This window comes from Eumetopias jubatus, unplaced genomic scaffold (assembly GCF_037043125.1).
Source record: "Eumetopias jubatus isolate StellerSeaLion01/CBP00866 unplaced genomic scaffold, mEumJub1_p1.0 scaffold_16, whole genome shotgun sequence".
Taxonomy (NCBI): domain Eukaryota; kingdom Metazoa; phylum Chordata; class Mammalia; order Carnivora; family Otariidae; genus Eumetopias; species Eumetopias jubatus.
In genome coordinates, this window is record NW_028274822.1 from 17,994,108 (window position 1) to 18,012,829 (window position 18,722).

The following is an 18,722-nucleotide window of genomic DNA, read 5'->3' on the forward strand; positions in this document are numbered from 1 at the left end:
GATAGGATGTTTTGGGGAGGCCAATCTGTGACACTTTACCACAGACAACCATTTAAGGCTTAAGGAATACTCACACTGCCCTTAGGATGAAGGAACCCTGGGATTCATTCTCCATGTTTTCACAGGCACAGCATCAAATGCCCTGAGGCAGCCATACATTTGGTTGACCATCATGCTGACTGTTGCGGTGTGCCTGCTGCCCGTCGTCGCCATACGGTTCTTGTCAATGACCATCTGGCCGTCAGAAAGTGATAAGGTACAGAAAAAAATAGTATTCTCCTCATTCTGAGTGCCCCTCACAGAAAGCAAAGCCTGTCCCCAAAGCAGCTTTCCAGCAAATTTCCAGCAAAATTCTAAATCCATGGCAAGTTTGGTATGAACGTTTTTTAACACTACTTCTCTTTAACTCCATCTTGCAAATAAGTCCCATGGGACTGGGATTTTTGTTTGCGTGCTTTTTATTTTAAACATTATCAAAGGGAGAGTAGTATAATGAACCCCCATCCCCTCGATTTAACAATTATAATATTAACATTTTCCCCTGCAAAGAGGTGGCGTTTTTCTTCATTTAAAGAAAAACGCCACCTCTTTTGCCAGGATCCTCTTGAGCTACAAGTTGTTCAAATCATGTATCACTTCAGCTTGCATACTGATTAGTGGGCTTCAGTGACTGAGCACCTTAATGTCTGTCAAAAAAAGACTGGGGTTCTTTCCATCGCTCCCCTCTGCTTTCCTCATTATAGCTTCAGCTTGGAGCTGGGGGTTGGCTACTGCAGATCTAGGCATCTCCTCCTGACACATCACCATCCGGGGCGGCCAGGCGCTTTCCCTTAGGAGCCCAGGAACTGGGCATGGGAGGGCCCCGCCCACTTCTCGCAGGCCTCTGGAGCCAGACCAGGTCACCTGGCCGGTGCTGAGCAAGGCAAGTCCCCCTGGGAGCGCTGTCCACACCCCAGGAGGGACGTGGCTATAGGCAGGAAAGGGGTACCTGACTAAACTCCGTTTTCATCAGGAAGGAGAGAGGATGTTGGGCAGGCAACCTTCAGCATCCCCTAGATCGCCCTTTTCCGCTGACAAGAAGATGCAGGAGCAACAAGGGTTTTCCCTTGAACCTGTCCCAGTCTGACTTGTCAGTGGGAAAGAAAGGAAAGTCGGAATGTCGGCTCCCGTTTTCTAGTTCGGAGACCTTGGGAATGCTCCATAACTTCTCTGGGTTGCCTCATCTATAAGAGGAGGCCGGCGATGCCGCCTCCCCCCAGACAGCTTGGACTAGGTCCCCCGTCCATGTTAGCGCCTGGCCAGTTCTCCTCCGCCCTCACACACCTGCAAGGTCCTCATCAGCCTGGCCCCCTCTCTCTGGTTCTGCAGATTCAGAAGCACCGCAAGCGGCTAAAAGCCGAGGAGCAGTGGAAGCGGCGGCAGCGCGTGTTCCGCCGGGGTGTGTCTTCGCGGCGCTCCGCCTACGCCTTCTCGCACCAGCGCGGCTACGCCGACCTCATCTCCTCCGGGCGCAGCATCCGGAAGAAGCGCTCTCCCCTGGATGCCATCATAGCCGAAGGCGCCGCCGAATACCGGCGGACTGTGGCCAGCTGACGCACCTGCCACAACAATCACACGCGTACAAATGTCTATTTTTTTATGAAAGGCTCTCAGGACTTTTTTTTTTAAACAAAAAAACTGAATTTGTCACGAGGATGTTAAAGACCACGACCTTCATCACAAGCTACTTGGGCTGCTGGACTACTACAACAGCAAAGACTGCCTTCCCAAAAGTCCTATTATTCAACTGCTTGTGTTCATCATGATCCAAAGGGAACGTGTTAATCCAGTCTCCATCTAGGACAACAGAATTAGGAAATGTCTTATATTTCAATTCAAATGGTACTCATTATAAAATCGCATTTAGATCATCTTGTCTGGGATCTTCAACACGAATTTTCCAGGCGTTGCTTTCTTCCCCATAGGCTAACTTTTTAACAAAGATTTTGTATTTATAATGACAAGGACAAAAAAAAATTAATGGATGTTCATCACCTGGAAGCAAAGTGGTCCAAAGACTTTTTCCAGAGTTGATAATGAGCTGCGTGGTTTTCTCTTCTCCTCATATTGGTTTAATAGTTCAAGGAAAATCACTTCACATTTCATAAGTACAAGCCTTCTATCTGCTCAGTTTACTACCAGGTTAAAAGTGTGCATCATGTATGTTTACTCTTACTTCGCATATTATTTTAGCCACTTCCTTTCCTACTTTCATTTTTAAAAGATGTGTTTAAATATTTATGGGCTTTAAAAAAAAAGTTCTTAAAAACTAAGGACATCAGTGATAAATTGTGATTTTTTGGTAAAGCTTTCTTTTGAAAAGCAAACACTATGCCTGCCTATATGTATAAGAGACCTGAACAGAGGCCTCACATTTTCACTTGTCTAATGTCTTCAGAGAAAAGGCTGTTGGCAGCCACATTTCTAAGACTAACAGCGTATCCTTCAAAAATGGAAACTATCCTCAAAGAGGCAAAAGTTATTTTTCTAGAGGCTTTTCTCATTCTGTGTTTTTCACACTCTAGTCTCCCTGTTCTAGTGAAGATACAGAAGTGTTTTCAATAATTCTGTTCTTTACCATTAGGCTGTGAATGTTCACAATATCTGTCCCTTTGAATTTCCTATGAGAAAATCACAACATGTATATAGTTCATATTCTAGGTATGATAAAAGAATGTATGGCTCTTTATCCTATGGAAGTAAATTTTTGGAAGTTTACAACTTTATCTTGTAAATAAACTAAATTGTTTTCTTTTTTTTTGGTAAAGCAAAGTTTGCTTGTATAATTCTCAGTTTTCTCTCCTGTTTTATAAATTGTGGGAAAGGTCGACAATGCAAATGTGTCAAAGACTTACACTGTTGGGTGCAATATTAACAATTTTAAAATGCAAATTGCTTTGGATAAATTATTTCTGTATTCTGTAAATCTGAGATTTAATGTATATTTTTGTTTAAAAAAATAAATGCTTTAGTAAAATCTTTGGAAAGTATCTTTTAAGTAGGGTATATGACAGAAGAAGCTAAAGCCTGCAAGGTTTCTAAAGAAACACAGGGGTCCTCTTGTGAGAAATAAAAGTTGGGGGCAGAGTACTAAGTATTAGGGGAGAAGTGAGAAAAGGCCATTTAGACTTTAAAAGTCTGGAGGGTATGGATTTATAGTTGGCAAGGGCAAGTGTGTCCAGGGAGGGTGCATCTTTGGATACTTAGATAAGGCACAATTTTTAAAAATGACCTCAATCCTGAAGGTATAATAATAGCAAAGGTAACCTTTGACCAAAAGCAGGAGCTGGGAAGTGAGTAAATGATCAAAGGGAAATTAGGATGTTGAAGGGCAGGCGAGCAGATGAGGAGAAGGGGGACCTGAGGCTTGAGGCTGGGGGAGGACTGAGTATGATGAACCAGCTGCCGGACAGGCAGGCAGCTCCTGGACCGTACGTGAAGCTCTGACCCCCACTAAGGAAATGGGACTATGCCACAGACTTTTTTTAGAGAGAGCATGGGTATAAGTTGCAGATTCAGCGCAGAGCCCGATGGAGGGCTCTATCACAGGACCCTCACATCATGACCTTAGCTGAAATCAAGAGTCGGATGCCTAACCGACGGAACCACCCAGGTGCCCCAGAACTATGCCACAGAGATGGAGGTTCTCTGTAGGACATCGGTGGGGGACTTGTTTAGGAGGCATAATTGCCAGCAGTTGAGAGAGTATCAGCCTGGTGGTGCTTTCTAAGGTGGGAAATTAGGACTCCCCTCTTCGCTATTCCACAATTACAGTTGGCTTGTGGAGCAGAACTTCATGTCTCTGTCAGAGCAATCCTTTGGAAATTGGGTGAAAGGACATGGGATAGATTAGACTCTTCAAGAGAAACTGTAGGAGAAAAAGTTCTGAGCAGACCTGGGATACAGTCCCTTAAAGGGGGGGGGCACTTTTCCCCCCAGGATGTCCTACTGTATTTAAATTGGTTGAGGAATATATGTTTTTAATCAAAGAGCACCACCTAAAGGTTATTTTAGCAGTTGTTGCCTTCATGTGATGTGAATGAAACTTGGGAAAATTATAAGACAGCTTCTAAGAGTCCCATCAGAATCTGCTAGAAAGTTATGGCTACAATAAAACTTCTGGTGCATTTATAATTACAAAAAGGCCTGTCAGAAAACACTGTAAAAATGATTTTCTTGACTTAAACTGACATTTCTTGGAAGATCTATAAGTGCCAAAAAGTATATACAAACATCCTCGCTGTGTCACTCTCTGTCAAATAAATACATTAAAAAAAAAAAAAATCCTTAACAACATTAGTCATCAGGGAAATGCAAATCAAAACCACAATGAGATACCACTTCACACCCACTAGGATGACTATAAATAAAAAAGGAAGGGCACCTGGCTGGCTCAGTCAGTAGAGCGTAGGACTCTTGATCTCGGGATTTTGAGTTCAAGCCCCATACTGGGCCTAGAGCCTACTTAGAAAAAGGGGGTGGGTGGGGAAATAAGTGTTAGCAAGGACCCTGTGGAGAAACTGGAACCCTCATCCACTGCTGGTGGGAATGTAAAATGCTGCACCCACTGCTGAAACAGTTTGGCAGTTCCTCTAGAAGTTAAACAGAATTACCATATAAACAGCAATTCTCCGAAGTGAATACATATATACACTGCTAAACTTTGAAAACAGGTACTCAAATACTTGTACATAAATGTTCACAACAGCCAAAAGGCAGAAACAACCTAAATGTCCATCCACAGCTGAGTGGATACACAAAATGTGGGCTATCCATAATTTAGCCATAAAAAGGAATAAGGCCAGTTCAAGATGGAGACATAAGCAGATCCTGAACTCACCTCCTCCCATGGACACACCAGATCCACAGCTCCATATGGAACGATTTTCTCTGAAAACAAAAACAAAAGCTGAGGGACTCGTAACATGGGGCAAACCACCCACACTGAGGTGGGTAGGCAAGGCAGAGATACAATCTTGCTGAAAACCCCACCGTCAGCATTCAAAATCCAGAGCTCCTCCATGAGTGAAGGGTTTGAACCCCATATCGGGAAGCCCAACTTTTAAGACCTACCCCTGAGAAATAAGCCCTTAAAACTTAGAGCTTTGAAAGCCAGCAGGGTTTGCATCCATGAGGCCCGAAAGGCTACTGTGCAAACTGAGAAATGGCTCAGAACGGGCTCAGGGCCCCTAGTGGGGCCCATGGCCTCCCCTGCATGCCAGAGCCCAGTGCAGAAGCAGCCAGACTTGACATCAAACAGGCTTACTGCTCTTAAAGCATCGGCCTGAGAGGCAGGCATCTTATTTAACACACATCTGGGGGCCTGCTGGGGTACTCTCCAAGGATGGTGGCCAGTGGAGACTTTTTTAATCTAGGTACCATCTTCACGCCATCCCCCTGTTGCACTCCAGAGCACCAGTATCTCCCAGAGGGGAGGGTTAACATGCATCTGGCACTGTTTTTACACCTGGCACCCCAGTTTTTGCAAGTGCCCACCCAGTGGATGCCCCTTGATCGCCTGGCTCTAGAGGCCGGCAGGGCCTACATTCCGGGGACCCAAAGGACTCTAACAATTGGAGAGACAAGTTCTCGGCCGGCTACTGCATAGCTGGCAGACTGAAATACACGCCCAGTCTGTCTGTGATAAAGGACTATGTGCTTGTCCTGCAGCGTCGGCCTGAGGGCAGGCCTCTGGCTTGGCACCCATCTAGAAGGACTCTCAGGGCAGGGAGGCTGGTGGACGTCATGTTTACCCTCTTTCTCTGCCTCCCTCCAGCATGTCCGTGTCTCCCAGAAAGGAGTTTATACCCTCATTTGGTGCCCCGATTTTTGCAGGTACTATGAGGTGACACCTCTAGATTGCCAAGCATGGGTCACATAGGACTGTAACCAACAGAGAAAGTGTTTTTAACTGTCTACCATTTCCAGAGCACAGCAAGAGGCAACAGTCTGAGGAGCCGAGTTTTTCTGTGAAAGAGGCCTATGAGTTAATTTCCACAGCTACGTCTGAGGGATAGACTTCTGACCCAACACACATCTGAGGGCCGTCTGTAAACCGTTCCAGAGACCTCAGAGGACTAGCTTTGTGTTCTTCTTCTGCCGCGCTCCAAAGTGCCAGCATCCCCAGGGGGCAGTTTGTACACAGGTCTGGTACCAGTTTTTATGCCTGGTACCTGATTGCTGTGACCACCACCTAGCGGATGGCCCTTCACTGCCTAGCTCTGGTGGCCAGCAGGATCTGCATTCCTGTAGCCGATAGGACTGTAACAAGTGGGGAAGCCGACTTTGGCCTGCTACAAACTCCAGGACACAAAACACACACGAGCAAACACCCCTCTTTGCCCCCCACTCCCCAGGCTTTCTGTGATAAGGGACTATTTGCTTGTCCTGGAGCTCTGGCCTGAGGGGCAGGCTTTTGGTTTGACATACATCTAGGGACCCTCTAAGACGCTGTACTGGGACAGAAGTCAGGAGATGCCAGCCTGTACACTGTATCTGCCTTGCTTCAGATTGCTCTTATCTCCCAGAAAGGAGCTCAAATAGTTGTCTGGCACCCCAATTTTTGTGACTGACAGGAGACACTTCCAAGGTGCCCAGCACAGGTAGCCAGCGGGACTTAATACTTGTAGTCCTACAGGACTGTATATATTTGTATGGTTTAAGAGCTGCTGCCTGAGGGGGTCTGAATTATAATCAGCCTGAATCTAGGTGTAGACTTAGATCCTCCTCTATGGGACAGCTAAGGAATATAATCAATGAGCCGAAAAATAACCAGAGGGGTCCAACAGTAAACCAGATGAAGATGAAGAAAGGATGAGTAAACTCAAATACAGGGCAGGAGAACTCACCCAAGCAGAGCAGCAAAAAAACAACAACAACAACAAAAAAAACCCAATGTAAAAAAAGTAGATAGCTTAGAGGACTTAGGAAACAACAAACAGACTAATACTTGCATTAGAAGGTTGAAAAGAAGCAGAAAAAGAGAAAGGGGCAGAAAACTTATTTGAAGAAAGAACAGGTAGCTGAAAATTTCTCTAACTTGGGGAAGGAAACAGATATCCAGATCCAGGAAGCCCTGAGAGTTCCAAGTAAGAACCTGAAGAGACTCAAACCAAGACACATTGTAATTAAAATGTCAAAAGTTAAAGACAAGGAAAGAATTTTAAAAACATCAAGAGAAAAACAATTTGCTATGTAAAAGAGATTTCCCCCATAATACAATCAGCAGATTTTTCAGGAGAAACTTTGCAGACTAGAAGGGAGTGTCAGGATGTATTCAAAGTGCTGGGAAAAAAAAACAAAAACAAAAAACTTCCAAACTTTCAACCAAGACTACAGCACCTGGCAGTGTTTTCATTCTTAATGTAAGGAGCAATAAAGAGTTTTCCAGACAAGCAAAAGCAAAAAGGAGTTCATCACCACTACCCTGGCCTTAGAAGAAAGCTTAAAGGGACTTCTACAGGCTGAAATGGAAGGGTGCTAATTAGTAACAGGAAAACACAAAAGTATAAATCTCACTAGTGAAGGTAAAAATATAGTGAAATTCAGAATCTAATGTAAAGGCGGTGGATTAATTGCTTAAAAAGCTTGCATGAAAAAAAAACTTGTATGAGAGTTGAAACACAGAAGTAGTAAAAATAGCTGTAACTATAATAATTTAATGAGGGATACTCAAAATAAAAAGACTTAAACTGAAAAAAAAACATAAAACTGGTGGGGAGGCAGTTAAAAATGTAGAGCTTTAGAAAGTATTCAAACGTGTAAGTTGTTATCAAATTAAATTATCGTTATAAGTCATGTGTAAGCTTCATGGTAACCACAAAGCAAAAACCCAGTCAATACACAAAAGATACAGAGAAAGAGAATCAAGCATACCACTTGAGAAAATCACCAAATCACAAGGGAAGAGAATAAGGGAATAAAGAAAGGAACAGAAGAACTACAAAACTGCCAAAGAACAATTAACAAGATGACATTAAGTACATACATATCAAGAATTACCTTAAATGTAAAAGAACTAGGGAAGCCTGGGGGTCGGTGCTCAGATCATGATCCCAGAGTCCTGGGATCGAATCCCACATGGCTCCTTGCTCAGCAGGGAGCTTGCTTCTCCTTCTGCCTGCTCTGCCTGCAGCTCTCCCTGCTTGTGCTCTCTGACAAATAAAATCTTTTTTAAAAATGTAAAAGAACTAAATTATTCGATCAAAAGACACAGAGTGGCTGAATGGATAAAAGACGAGACCCATCTATATGCTACCTACAACAGCTTCACTTCACATATAAGGACACACACAGACTGAAAGTGAAGGGATAGAAAAAAACAGTCCGTGCAAATGGAAACCAAAAGAAAGCCGGGTGGCTATAACGACATCAGACAATATAGACTTTAAAACAGGGGCTGTAATAAGAGACAAAGAAAATCATTACGTAATGATAAAAGGGTCACCCACCAAGAGCATATAGCATTTGTAAATATTTATGCACCCAAAAATAATAGCAACAAAATATATAAAGCAAATATTAACAGACATAATGAGAGAAATAACCAGCAATACAATAATACTACAGTACTTTAATACCCCAGTTTCATCAATGGATAGATCATCTAGACAGAAAATCAATAAGGAAACACTGGCTCTAAAAAATCCATTAGGCCAGATGGATGTAACAAATATATACAGAACATTCCATCCAAAAACAACAGAATAAACATTCTTCTCAACTGCACAAAGAACATTATTCAGGACAGATTACATATTAGGCCACAAAACAAGTCTTAATAAATTTAAGAAGATTTAAGTCATCTCAAGCATCTTTTCTGACCACAATGGATAAAATGAGAAATCTATTACAAGAAGAAAACTGGAAAATTCACAAATATGTGCACATTATACAACATGCTACTGAACCACCAATGAGTCAAATAGCAAAAGAGAAATAAAAAGTGCCTTGAGACAAATGAAAATAATACAATATACCAAAACTTCTGGGATGCAGCAAAAGCAGCTCTAGGAGTTAAGTGAAGAACAATAAATGCCTACCTCAAGAAATAAGAAAAATCTCAAAAAAAACCCACAAAAAAACACCTAACTTTACACACCAAAGAATCAGAAAAAGAGGAACAGAGCTCAAACTTAGGAGAAGAAAAAAAAAATAACAAAGATCAAAGCTAATATAAATGAAATAAAGACTAAAAAAAGCGGGGCACCTGGGTGGCTCAGTGAGTAAAGCATCTGCCTTCGGCTCAGGTCACGATCCCAGGGTCCTGGGATCAAGTCCCTCATCGCATCATAGGGCTCCCTGCTCAGCGGAGAGTCTGCTTCTCCTCCCTCCCTTTCTCCCTCTGTGTGCTTGCGTACTCTCACTCTCTCTGTCTCTCAAATAAATAAATCTTAAAAAAAAAAAGCAATAGAAAAAGGTCAATGAAACTAAGCTGGTTTTTGAAAAGATACACGAAATTTACAAATCTTTAGACACACCAAGAAAAAAGTGGTACCACAGAAATACAAAGGATCGTAACAGAGTACTATGAAAATTATAGTCCAACAAATTGAACAACCCAGAAGAAATGGATAAATTCCTTGAAACCTATAACCTATAAAATTTAATCCTGAAGAAACAGAAAATCTAAACAGACCAATTTACTAGTAAGGAGACTGAAACAGTAATCAAAAACCTCCCAACAAACAAAAGTCCAGGACCGGAGAGCTTCACTGGTGAATTCTACCGAATAATACCAATCATTTTAAAACTCTTCCAAATTCATTTTATGATGCCAGCATTACCCTTATAGCAAACCAAACAAATATACTACAAGAAAAGAAAATTACAGGCCAATATACTTGATGAACATAGATGCAAAAATCCTCAATAAAATATAGGCAAACAAAATTCAAGAACACTAAAAGGACCATATGCTATGGTCAAGTGGGATTTATTCCAGGGATGCAAAGATGGTACAACATCCACAAATCAATGTAATATAGCACATCAACAAAATGAATGATGAAAATCATACAATCGTCTCAATAGATGACAAGAAAGCGTTTGACAAAATTCAACATCCATTTATGATAAAAACTCTCAACAAAGTGGGTATAGAGGAAATGTACCTGAACATAATAAAAATCATATATGAACCCACAGCTAACATGGTACTGAAAAAGCTGAAAGCTTTTCCTCTAACATCAGGAACAAGACGTGGATGCCCACTCTCTCCACCTTTACTGAATACAGTATTAGAAATCCTAGCCAGAAAAATCAAGCAAGATAGAGAAATAAAAGGCACCCAAATCAGAAAGGAAGAAATAAAACTGTAACTATTTGCGGATGACATGTTATTACAGAAAATTCTAAAGACACCATCAAAAAAACTGTTAAAACTAAAAAACTCTGAAGTTGCAGGATACAAAATCAATATAGAAAAATCTGTTGCATTTCTATACACTAAGAACAAAGTAGCAGAAAGAAAAATTAAGAAAACAATTGTATTTACAACTGCATCACAAAGAATAAAATACCTAGGAATAAATTTAACATACACTACGTGCATCCCAATGTTTACAGCAGCAATGTCCACAATAGCCCAAACTATGGAAAAAGCCAAGATGTCCATCAACAGATGAATGGATAAAGAAGATGTGGTATATATACACAATGGAATATTATGCAGCCATCAAAAAACCCCCCAAAATCTTGCTATTTGCAATGACATGGATAGAACTAGAGGGTATTATGCTAAGTGAAGTAAGTCAATCAGAGAAAGGCATATATCATATGACTTCACTGAGATGAGGAATTCTTAATCTCAGGAAACGAACTGAGGGTTGCTGGAGTGGTGGGGGTGGGAGGGATGGGGTGGCTGGGTGATAGACATTGGGGAGGGTATGTGCTATGGTGAGCGCTGTGAATTGTGTAAGACTGATGAATCACAGACCTGTATCTCTGAAACAAATAATACACTATATGTTAAAAAAAAAGAAGATGATGGTAGGAAGGGAAAAATGAAGAGGGGGAAATCGGAGGGGGAGATGAACCATGAGAGACTATGGACTCTGGGAAACAAACTGAGGGTTTTAGAGGGGAGGGGGCTGGGCAGATGAGTTAGCCTGGTGATAGGTATTAAAGAGGGCACGTACTGCATGGAGCACTGGGTGTTATACACAAACAATGAACCATGGAACCCTACATCAAAAACTAATGATGTAATGTATGGTGATTAATATAACAATAAAATAAAATTTAAAAAAATTTAACGTACACTAAAAACTATAAAACACTGAAAAAAGCAATTGAAGATGACACAAATAAATGGAAAGATATTCTGTGCTCATGGAATGGAAAAATTTGTATTGTTTAAATGTCCATACTATCCAAAGCAATCTATATATTTAATGAAATCCTAACCAAAATTTCAATGGTATTTTTCACAGCAATAGAACAATCCTAAAATTTGTATGTAACCACAAGAGCCTGAATATCTAAAGCAATCTTGAGAAATAAAAACAAAGGTAGTGGAATCATACTCTGATTTCCAATAATGTTACAAAGCTACAGTAATCAGAACAGTATGGTATTGGCATAAAGACAGACACAGAGATCAATGGAACAAAACAGAGAAATAAACCCACACATATATGGTCAATTAACTTACAAAAAAGCCAAGAATATACAATGAGGAAAGAACAGTCTCTTCGATAAATGGTGTTGGGAACACTGGACAGCCATATGCAAAAGAATGAAGCTGGACCACTCTGACACAGGGAAGATGGAATAGGATTCTAAACTCACCATGTCCCACAGATACACCATCCACATTCATGTAACTAAGCCAGAAAATGACCCAAGGACTGGCAGAATGGCTCTCCAGAGTTAACTATAGAAAGGCGGCTACATCAAAAGAGGTGGGAAGGGCAGAAACCAAACCAACCTCTGTGACTAATCACAAGTGGGAGGGACACCAGGAGCACACAGGGAGAACACACCCTACACCCGGCCCCCCAGACAGGACCTGCACTGGGAAGACAAATCCCCATAACATCTGGCTTTGAGAACCAGAGGGGCTTAACACCAGGAACTTTAAAAATCAGGGGGCCGGATCTGGGAGAGCCGGAAGGCAAGGGTGATAGGAAACAGTCCCTGTCCTTAAAGAGAGCATAACAACCCCTCAGAGATAGAGCATAGAAGCAGTGGTTTGAAAAGCACCTGGGGTACACGGGAAGATTTATTTACTAATCTCAAAACATGCACTGGAGGGGCAGAGATCTTCAGGAGACTTCTCCAAGAACAAAAGAGCTGGTGGGCACCACTTCTCTCCCCTCACCTCAGTCTAGATACAGATAGCTGTGGGAACCAACATAAACTCAGCCACCTAGCAGGTAACACCACAGCCTGCCCCTGAATTCTCCTGTGGACTGCCCCCTCCAACTGCCCCACCCAGCAGGAGTCTGTGCAAAGCGACACCACAAGCTTCTCCTGGTGCAAGCAGCTCCAACAGCCACTCCAAAGTGACTTTTGCCCTGGGGAGAGGGGAAGATAAGCACACACACCAGTCCCACTGCAGCCCCAGCAGCGGGTAGGGTGCAGACAGCTGATCTGACTGTTGGCCCTGCCTACCAACAAAAACCTCACAGGGGGCAGCACAAACAAAGAGCCTGGTAGTTCAGGGTCACTGCAACCCCAAAAGACTGAGGACAGACATCTGGTCTGACTGCAGGCCCTGCCCACCAGTGAAAGCCTCTCTGGGGACAACACGGGGAGAGCACCCTGCAGGTCAGCGCGACCAGTTCTGGCAAATGGGCAGAATGCAGGCATCCGGTCTGACCCAACTCAAGCCCAAGGCAGCCCCGGACTGGCCCCTTAACGGCACTGGGACCAAACTGCCCACAATAGGCAAAGAGGGCCACTGCAGACCAGTGGACCCAAGGCAGACATGGCTCAACCACAACAGCAGGGCACACGTAACACAAGTCTCAATCCTCTGTCCCCATGTGTGGGCTTCGTCACCTCGCCGGTCGAATTTGTCACCCAGTTGGCTCCCATCCATTGTCTCTGTGAGACTGCCTAAATATAAGTGGGCTCCCAGGGAAGCTAAACTTTAACATTTACCAAGGACAAAATGACTCCACAAAACCTCAAAGCATGGGCCCTATTCCTGCCCTGAGCGCACAGTCCACATCTGCTTGCTTGCTTGCTTGCTTGCTTGAAGATTTTATTTTATTTTTTGACAGAGAGAGAGGCCGCAAGAGAGGGAACACAGGCAGGGGGAGTGGGAGAGGGAGAAGCAGGCTTCTGGCAGAGCAGGGAGCCTGATGCGGGGCTCAATCCCAGGACCCCGAGATCATGACCCGAGCCGAAGGCAGACGCTTAATGACTGAGCCACCCAGGTGCCCCCACATCTGCTTTATTTAAAAAATCATGGGGGCGCCTGGGTGGCTTAGTGGGTTAATAAGCATCTGCCTTCGGCTCGGGTCATGATCCCGGGGTCCTGGGATGGAGCCCTGCATCCGGCTCCCTGCTGAACAGAGAGCCTGCTTCTCCCTCTCCCTCTGCTGCTCCCCCTGCCTGTGTGCTCTCTTTCTCTCTCTCTCTCCCACCCCCTCAAATAAATAAATAAATAAAATCTTTGAAAAAAATCACCAATAAAGCATTCCAAACATAAAGATAAAAAACATTTCTGGTTCCCATAATATGAAAGTCCTACAGCCTTGCACATACTAAAAACATAAGATAAAGTCCATTAACTTTCTAGAATGCCCTTTGTTAATAATCTGTAATTTTTATGTAAAAAAAAAAAAAAAACACAGAACCCTGCACCAAATGTTCCCTTCCCCCAAGCACTCTCTTCTTTGTGAAGATTGTGTATCCAGAGCGTCTGTCCTAACTTGGGCTCAACTAAAACTTTTTTCCTCTTAAAAATTTTTAACAGGGTTTGTTCATTTTGCATCAACACTTCTTGGCATAGTCTGCAGGACACCAGAGCAAATCACCTGAGATCACCTGGGGGTCCTCTGGAGCTCAGTGCCAGCATGGGCCCTCTGTGCCCCTCCAACTTCTCAGCATCTCACAGGTGTATCAGGTGAGTTCAGATATCCAGACCTCCTCAATTTGAGTTGATGGTCCTGACTTCTATTCCAGCTGTTGAGGGTTACCGGTAACGTTCTCTAGGTGGGAATAACCTAGAGGGGTTGGTGTTGATGGGTGATTTGTTTTAATTTGGCATTATACAAATTAATGTTTTAATATAAGGCTTGAGTAAATTTTCTGACTAGAAATATGAGAGACTAAATCTCTGGTATCCTAAAACTAGCTAGGTTAAATGATAAAATGGTTCAAACTCATTGGATATCTAAGTCTTTTCCAAACAAAATAAAATAAAACACTAAATACTAAACACAGGTTTACCTACTTTTGTCTTATTAGAGGAAAACTAAAGATAAATTTGGGTTTATTAGTAAACATGTTTTGTGCTTTATTAAAAGACTGTACTATGAAGAAACATTTTTAGAAATTATGAAATATATTCATAAACGTACCAATCTAAAGGATACAGGCATAACAGTTCACAATTGTTTACTACTTAGTTTCTACTACAAATCAAGGTTTCTAAGCATTAAAAATACTGATAAATGTAACTAAGATCACTGGAAATAAAAAGGAAAATATCTTGGTATGCAAGGAAATTAGAGATGTGTTTTTGGTAAGATAGAGTATGAGGAATAAAAATACATTTTTGTTGAGGGAAAAGAAGGTCATTTAGTCCTGAAATGAGACTGGTTATTTAGAGAGAAAAAAACTTAGGACAAAATCTGAATGGAAAAGAAAGTTGTAGGTTTGTGAAGGAGAATCTCTGGAAAAAAATTTTATGAGTGCTCAGGACTAAGACTGGGATAAATGAATCTTAAAGGTACACTAATATAAGATTGAAATTTGGTTTTTCCCTCTCTTAAAAAAGCAAAGTTTTCTTGGATTGCTGGTCTGCTCTTGATAAATTATAAACCAAGTTTTTTTCCTTTATCTGCCCAGAAAAAACAAGGTTTCTATATTTGTTTTTATCAGGTCCTTAATAAGAAAACTAAATCTTCTCAGCATTAAAGGAGTTAAGTTTTGCTAACAACTACATAACCCTGTGTTTTGCCTTCTGCATCTTTTGTTGCCACCTTGGTTGAATAAATAATTAAATATTAAGTTCTATAAAAATCTATGAGCCTATTTAGGCACCTTCTGAGGTTTTTAACAAACTTCCCCAAAACTCAAATTCTAAATAAAGTCTTTTTAACTAGTTAGGCTTATTTGTTAAGGTTGTTACATGGGAAGTGTGGGCAAACAAACGATGATAAATCTTAGGCTATATTGTGTGAGTAAACATTGTAACTATTCTGGAAAGTATATAAAATTCCTAAGATTTTAATATGTTCTGGTATAATGTCATCACTTAAAATTCTAGTTATTAAAATGTTCTGTACCACAAAAATAACCAAATTTTCTTGTCAACCGCATTCTAATGAACTCTCATCAGATTAGATCCCTATAATGTGAATATTATTACACATTATGGTGTCACCGAGTTCCCTTAACCTAGTCTCATTTTTTATTTTTTCTTTTTCTGTTCTGTTTGGTTGCTTTCCATTACTCTTTCTTCCAGCTTACTGATCTGTTCTTCTGTTTTCTCTAATCTTTTATTCCCTGTACTGTATTTTTAATTTCAGGTATTGAGTTCTTAATCTCTGATTTTTTTAATATTTTTTTTAAAGATACTTATTTATATATTCATGAGAAACAGAGAGAGAGAGGCAGAGAGAGAAGCAGGCTCCCAAGGAGAAGGGAGCCTGACACGGGACTTGATCCCAGGACTCTGGGATCATGACCTGAGGTGAAGGCAGACGCCCAACCATCTGAGCCACCCAGGCGCCCTTCATCTGATTTTTTAAGTAGGTTAAGGGAACTCAGTGACACCATCATGTGTAATAATATTCACTATTATAGGGATCCCAGATGGAGAAGAGAGATAAAAGAGGGCAGAAAATTTATTTGAAGAAATAATAGCTGAAAACTTCCCTAACGTGGGGAAGGAAACAAATCCCTATCCAGGAGGCACAGAGAGCCTACAATAAAATCAATCTGAGGAGAGTCACACCAAGGCACATAATAATTAAAATGGCAACACACAGTGATAAAAAGAGAGAATTTTTAAAAACAGCACGAGAAAAGAGTTACATACAAGTGAAACTCCATAAGGCTATCAGCTGATTTTTCAGCAGAAACTCTGCAGGCCAGAAAAGAGTGCTAATTTGTGTTAAAAGGAAAAAACCTGAAACCAAGAATACTCTATCCAGCAAGACCATCATTCAGAATAGAAGAAGGGATAAAGAGTTTCTCAAACAAAACTTAAAGGAATTAATCATCACTAAACAAGCCTTACAAGTAATGTTAGAGGATTGCCTGGGTGGCTTAGTCAGTTGGGCAGCCAACCCTTGATTTTGACTTGGGTCATGATCTCAGGGTCATGGGGTCAAACCCTACATTGAGCTCCACCCTCAGTGTGGAGTTTGCTTGTCCCAGTTCCTCCCTCCCCCCACTAGCATGTACATGCTCTCTAAAATAAATAAATAAAATCTTAAAAAGAAAAATGTTAGAGGGAATTCTTTGAGTGGAAAGGAAAGGCCACAATCAGAAGTAAGAAAATTAGTAAAGGAAATAATTCACAGGTACATACAAACATAATAAAAGTAGATTAATCCCTAATAAAACCAGTAAAAGATTAAAGCACAAAAAGAGTAAAATCAATGATACCTATAAAAATTAGTCAAGAGATCCACAAAATAAAAGGATGTAAAGTATGGTGAAACCATATACATAAAATATGTGTTTGTGGGGGGGGGGATAAAAATGTAGTGCTTTTATTTATTTTTTAAAGATGTTATTCATTCATTTGACAAAGAGAGACACAGCAAGAGAAGGAACACAAGCAGGGAGAGTAGGAAAGGAAGAAGCAGCCTTCCTGCTGAGCAGGGAGCCTGACGGGGGCTCGATCCCAGGACCCTAGGATCATGACCCGAGCCGAAGGCAGAAGCTTAATGAATGAGCCACCCAGGCGCCCCAATCTAGTGCTTTTAAAATGGATTCAAAATTAAGCGACCATCAACCTAATATAGACTGCTACATGCATAGTATATTACCTATAAACCTAAATTTGAACAGATAAATTACTAGCAATAAAATTAAGTCAATAATCCAAAAACTCCCAATAAATAAAAGTTCAGGACCAGATGGCTTCACAGGTGAATTCTACCAAACACTTAAGAGCAGAGTTAGCAACTATTCTTCTCAAACTATTCCAAAATATAGAAGAGGAAGGAAAGCTTTGAAATTCAATCTAAGAGGACAGCATTGCCCTGTTAACAAAAATCTGATAAAGACACTTAAAAAAAGGAGAACACATGCCAGGCTCTGACCAACATAGATGCAAAGTTCCACAATAAGATGTTAGCAAACTGATTCCAGCAATATATTAAAAAAATAAAATAAAATAAAAACGCCATGATCAAGTGGGATTTATTCCTGGGATACGATGGTAGTTCAAATCAATCAATGTGATACATCGCATCAACAAGAGAAAGGATAAAACCCATATGATCATTTCAATAGATGCAGAAAAAGCATTTGACAAAGTACAACATCCATTCATGATAAAAACCCTCAACAAGGGCGCCTGGGTGGCTCAGTTGGTTAAGTGACTGCCTTCGGCTCAGGTCATGATCCTGGAGTCTCGGGATCGAGTCCCATATCAGGCTCCCTGCTCAGCGGGGAGTCTGCTTCTCCCTTTGACCCTCTTCCCTCTTGTGCTCTGTCTCTCATTCTCTCTCTCAAATAAATAAATAAAATCTTTAAAAAAAAAAAACCCTCAACAAAGTAGGTTTATTTTTTTGTTGTTTTGTTGTTTTATTTATTGGAGAGAGTGAGAAAGAGATACCAACAGAGAGAACGAGACCACGAGCTGGGGCAGGGGGCAGGGGGCGAGGCGCAGAGGGAGAAGCAGAATCCCCACTGAGCCGGGAGCTGGATGTGGGGCTCAATCCCAGGACCCTGGGATCATGATCTGAGCCCAAGGCAGACACTTAACCAACTGAGCTACCCAGAAGCCCCAACAAAGTAGGTTTAGAGGAAACATACCTCAACATAATAAAGGCCATATGTGAAAAATCCTCAGGTAACATTATGCTCAATGGTGAAAAACTGAGAGCTCTTCCCCTAAGACCGGGAATAAGACAAGGATATCCACTCTCACCACTTTTATTCAACATAGTATTGGAAGTCCCAGTCACAGCAATCGGACTAGAAAAAGGAATATAAGGAATCCAAATTGGTAAGGAAGAAGTAAAACTTGCACTATTTTCAGATAACATGTTACTGTATATAGAGAGCTCTAAAGACTCCACCAAAAAACTACTTGAACTGATAAATAGTAAGGCTGCAAGATACAAAACTGATATACAGAAATTGTCACGGAACCTGGACTGGATCGCCCAATGGAAGAACCAAGCGGCACCCGGAGATCTTGGAGGATAGGTTTATTTAACCCGGCGGGCTCGGAGGAGAGTGGTCTCCAAAGGTCTGAGCCCCGAGCACAAACATAGGGGGCAATTTATACGTATCTACTTCCGCATACTTGGCACTTTTGGTGT

At 41.5% G+C, this 18,722-nt stretch overlaps 1 protein-coding gene and 1 long non-coding RNA gene across 5 annotated transcripts in view; one reads left to right on the forward strand and one right to left on the reverse strand.

The window, feature by feature from the left end:
* Positions 1-1,593, forward strand: part of ATP8B1 (ATPase phospholipid transporting 8B1) — a 60,913-nt gene extending 59,320 nt beyond the window's left edge. For both annotated transcript variants that reach the window (XM_028102965.2, XM_088019749.1), the window contains 2 exons: positions 126-256; positions 1,369-1,593. In XM_028102965.2, the coding sequence (XP_027958766.2) occupies positions 126-256; positions 1,369-1,593 (356 nt within the window). The remainder of the gene's footprint in view (positions 1-125; positions 257-1,368) is intronic.
* The window catches only part of LOC148162253 (uncharacterized), a 48,999-nt gene that overhangs the window by 8,948 nt on the left and 21,329 nt on the right, over positions 1-18,722 (reverse strand). For all 3 annotated transcript variants that reach the window (XR_015767051.1, XR_015767050.1, XR_015767049.1), the window contains 3 exons: positions 4,880-4,929; positions 1,324-1,598; positions 75-234 (listed from right to left, as the gene is read on the reverse strand). This is a non-coding gene — a long non-coding RNA (uncharacterized LOC148162253). The remainder of the gene's footprint in view (positions 1-74; positions 235-1,323; positions 1,599-4,879; positions 4,930-18,722) is intronic.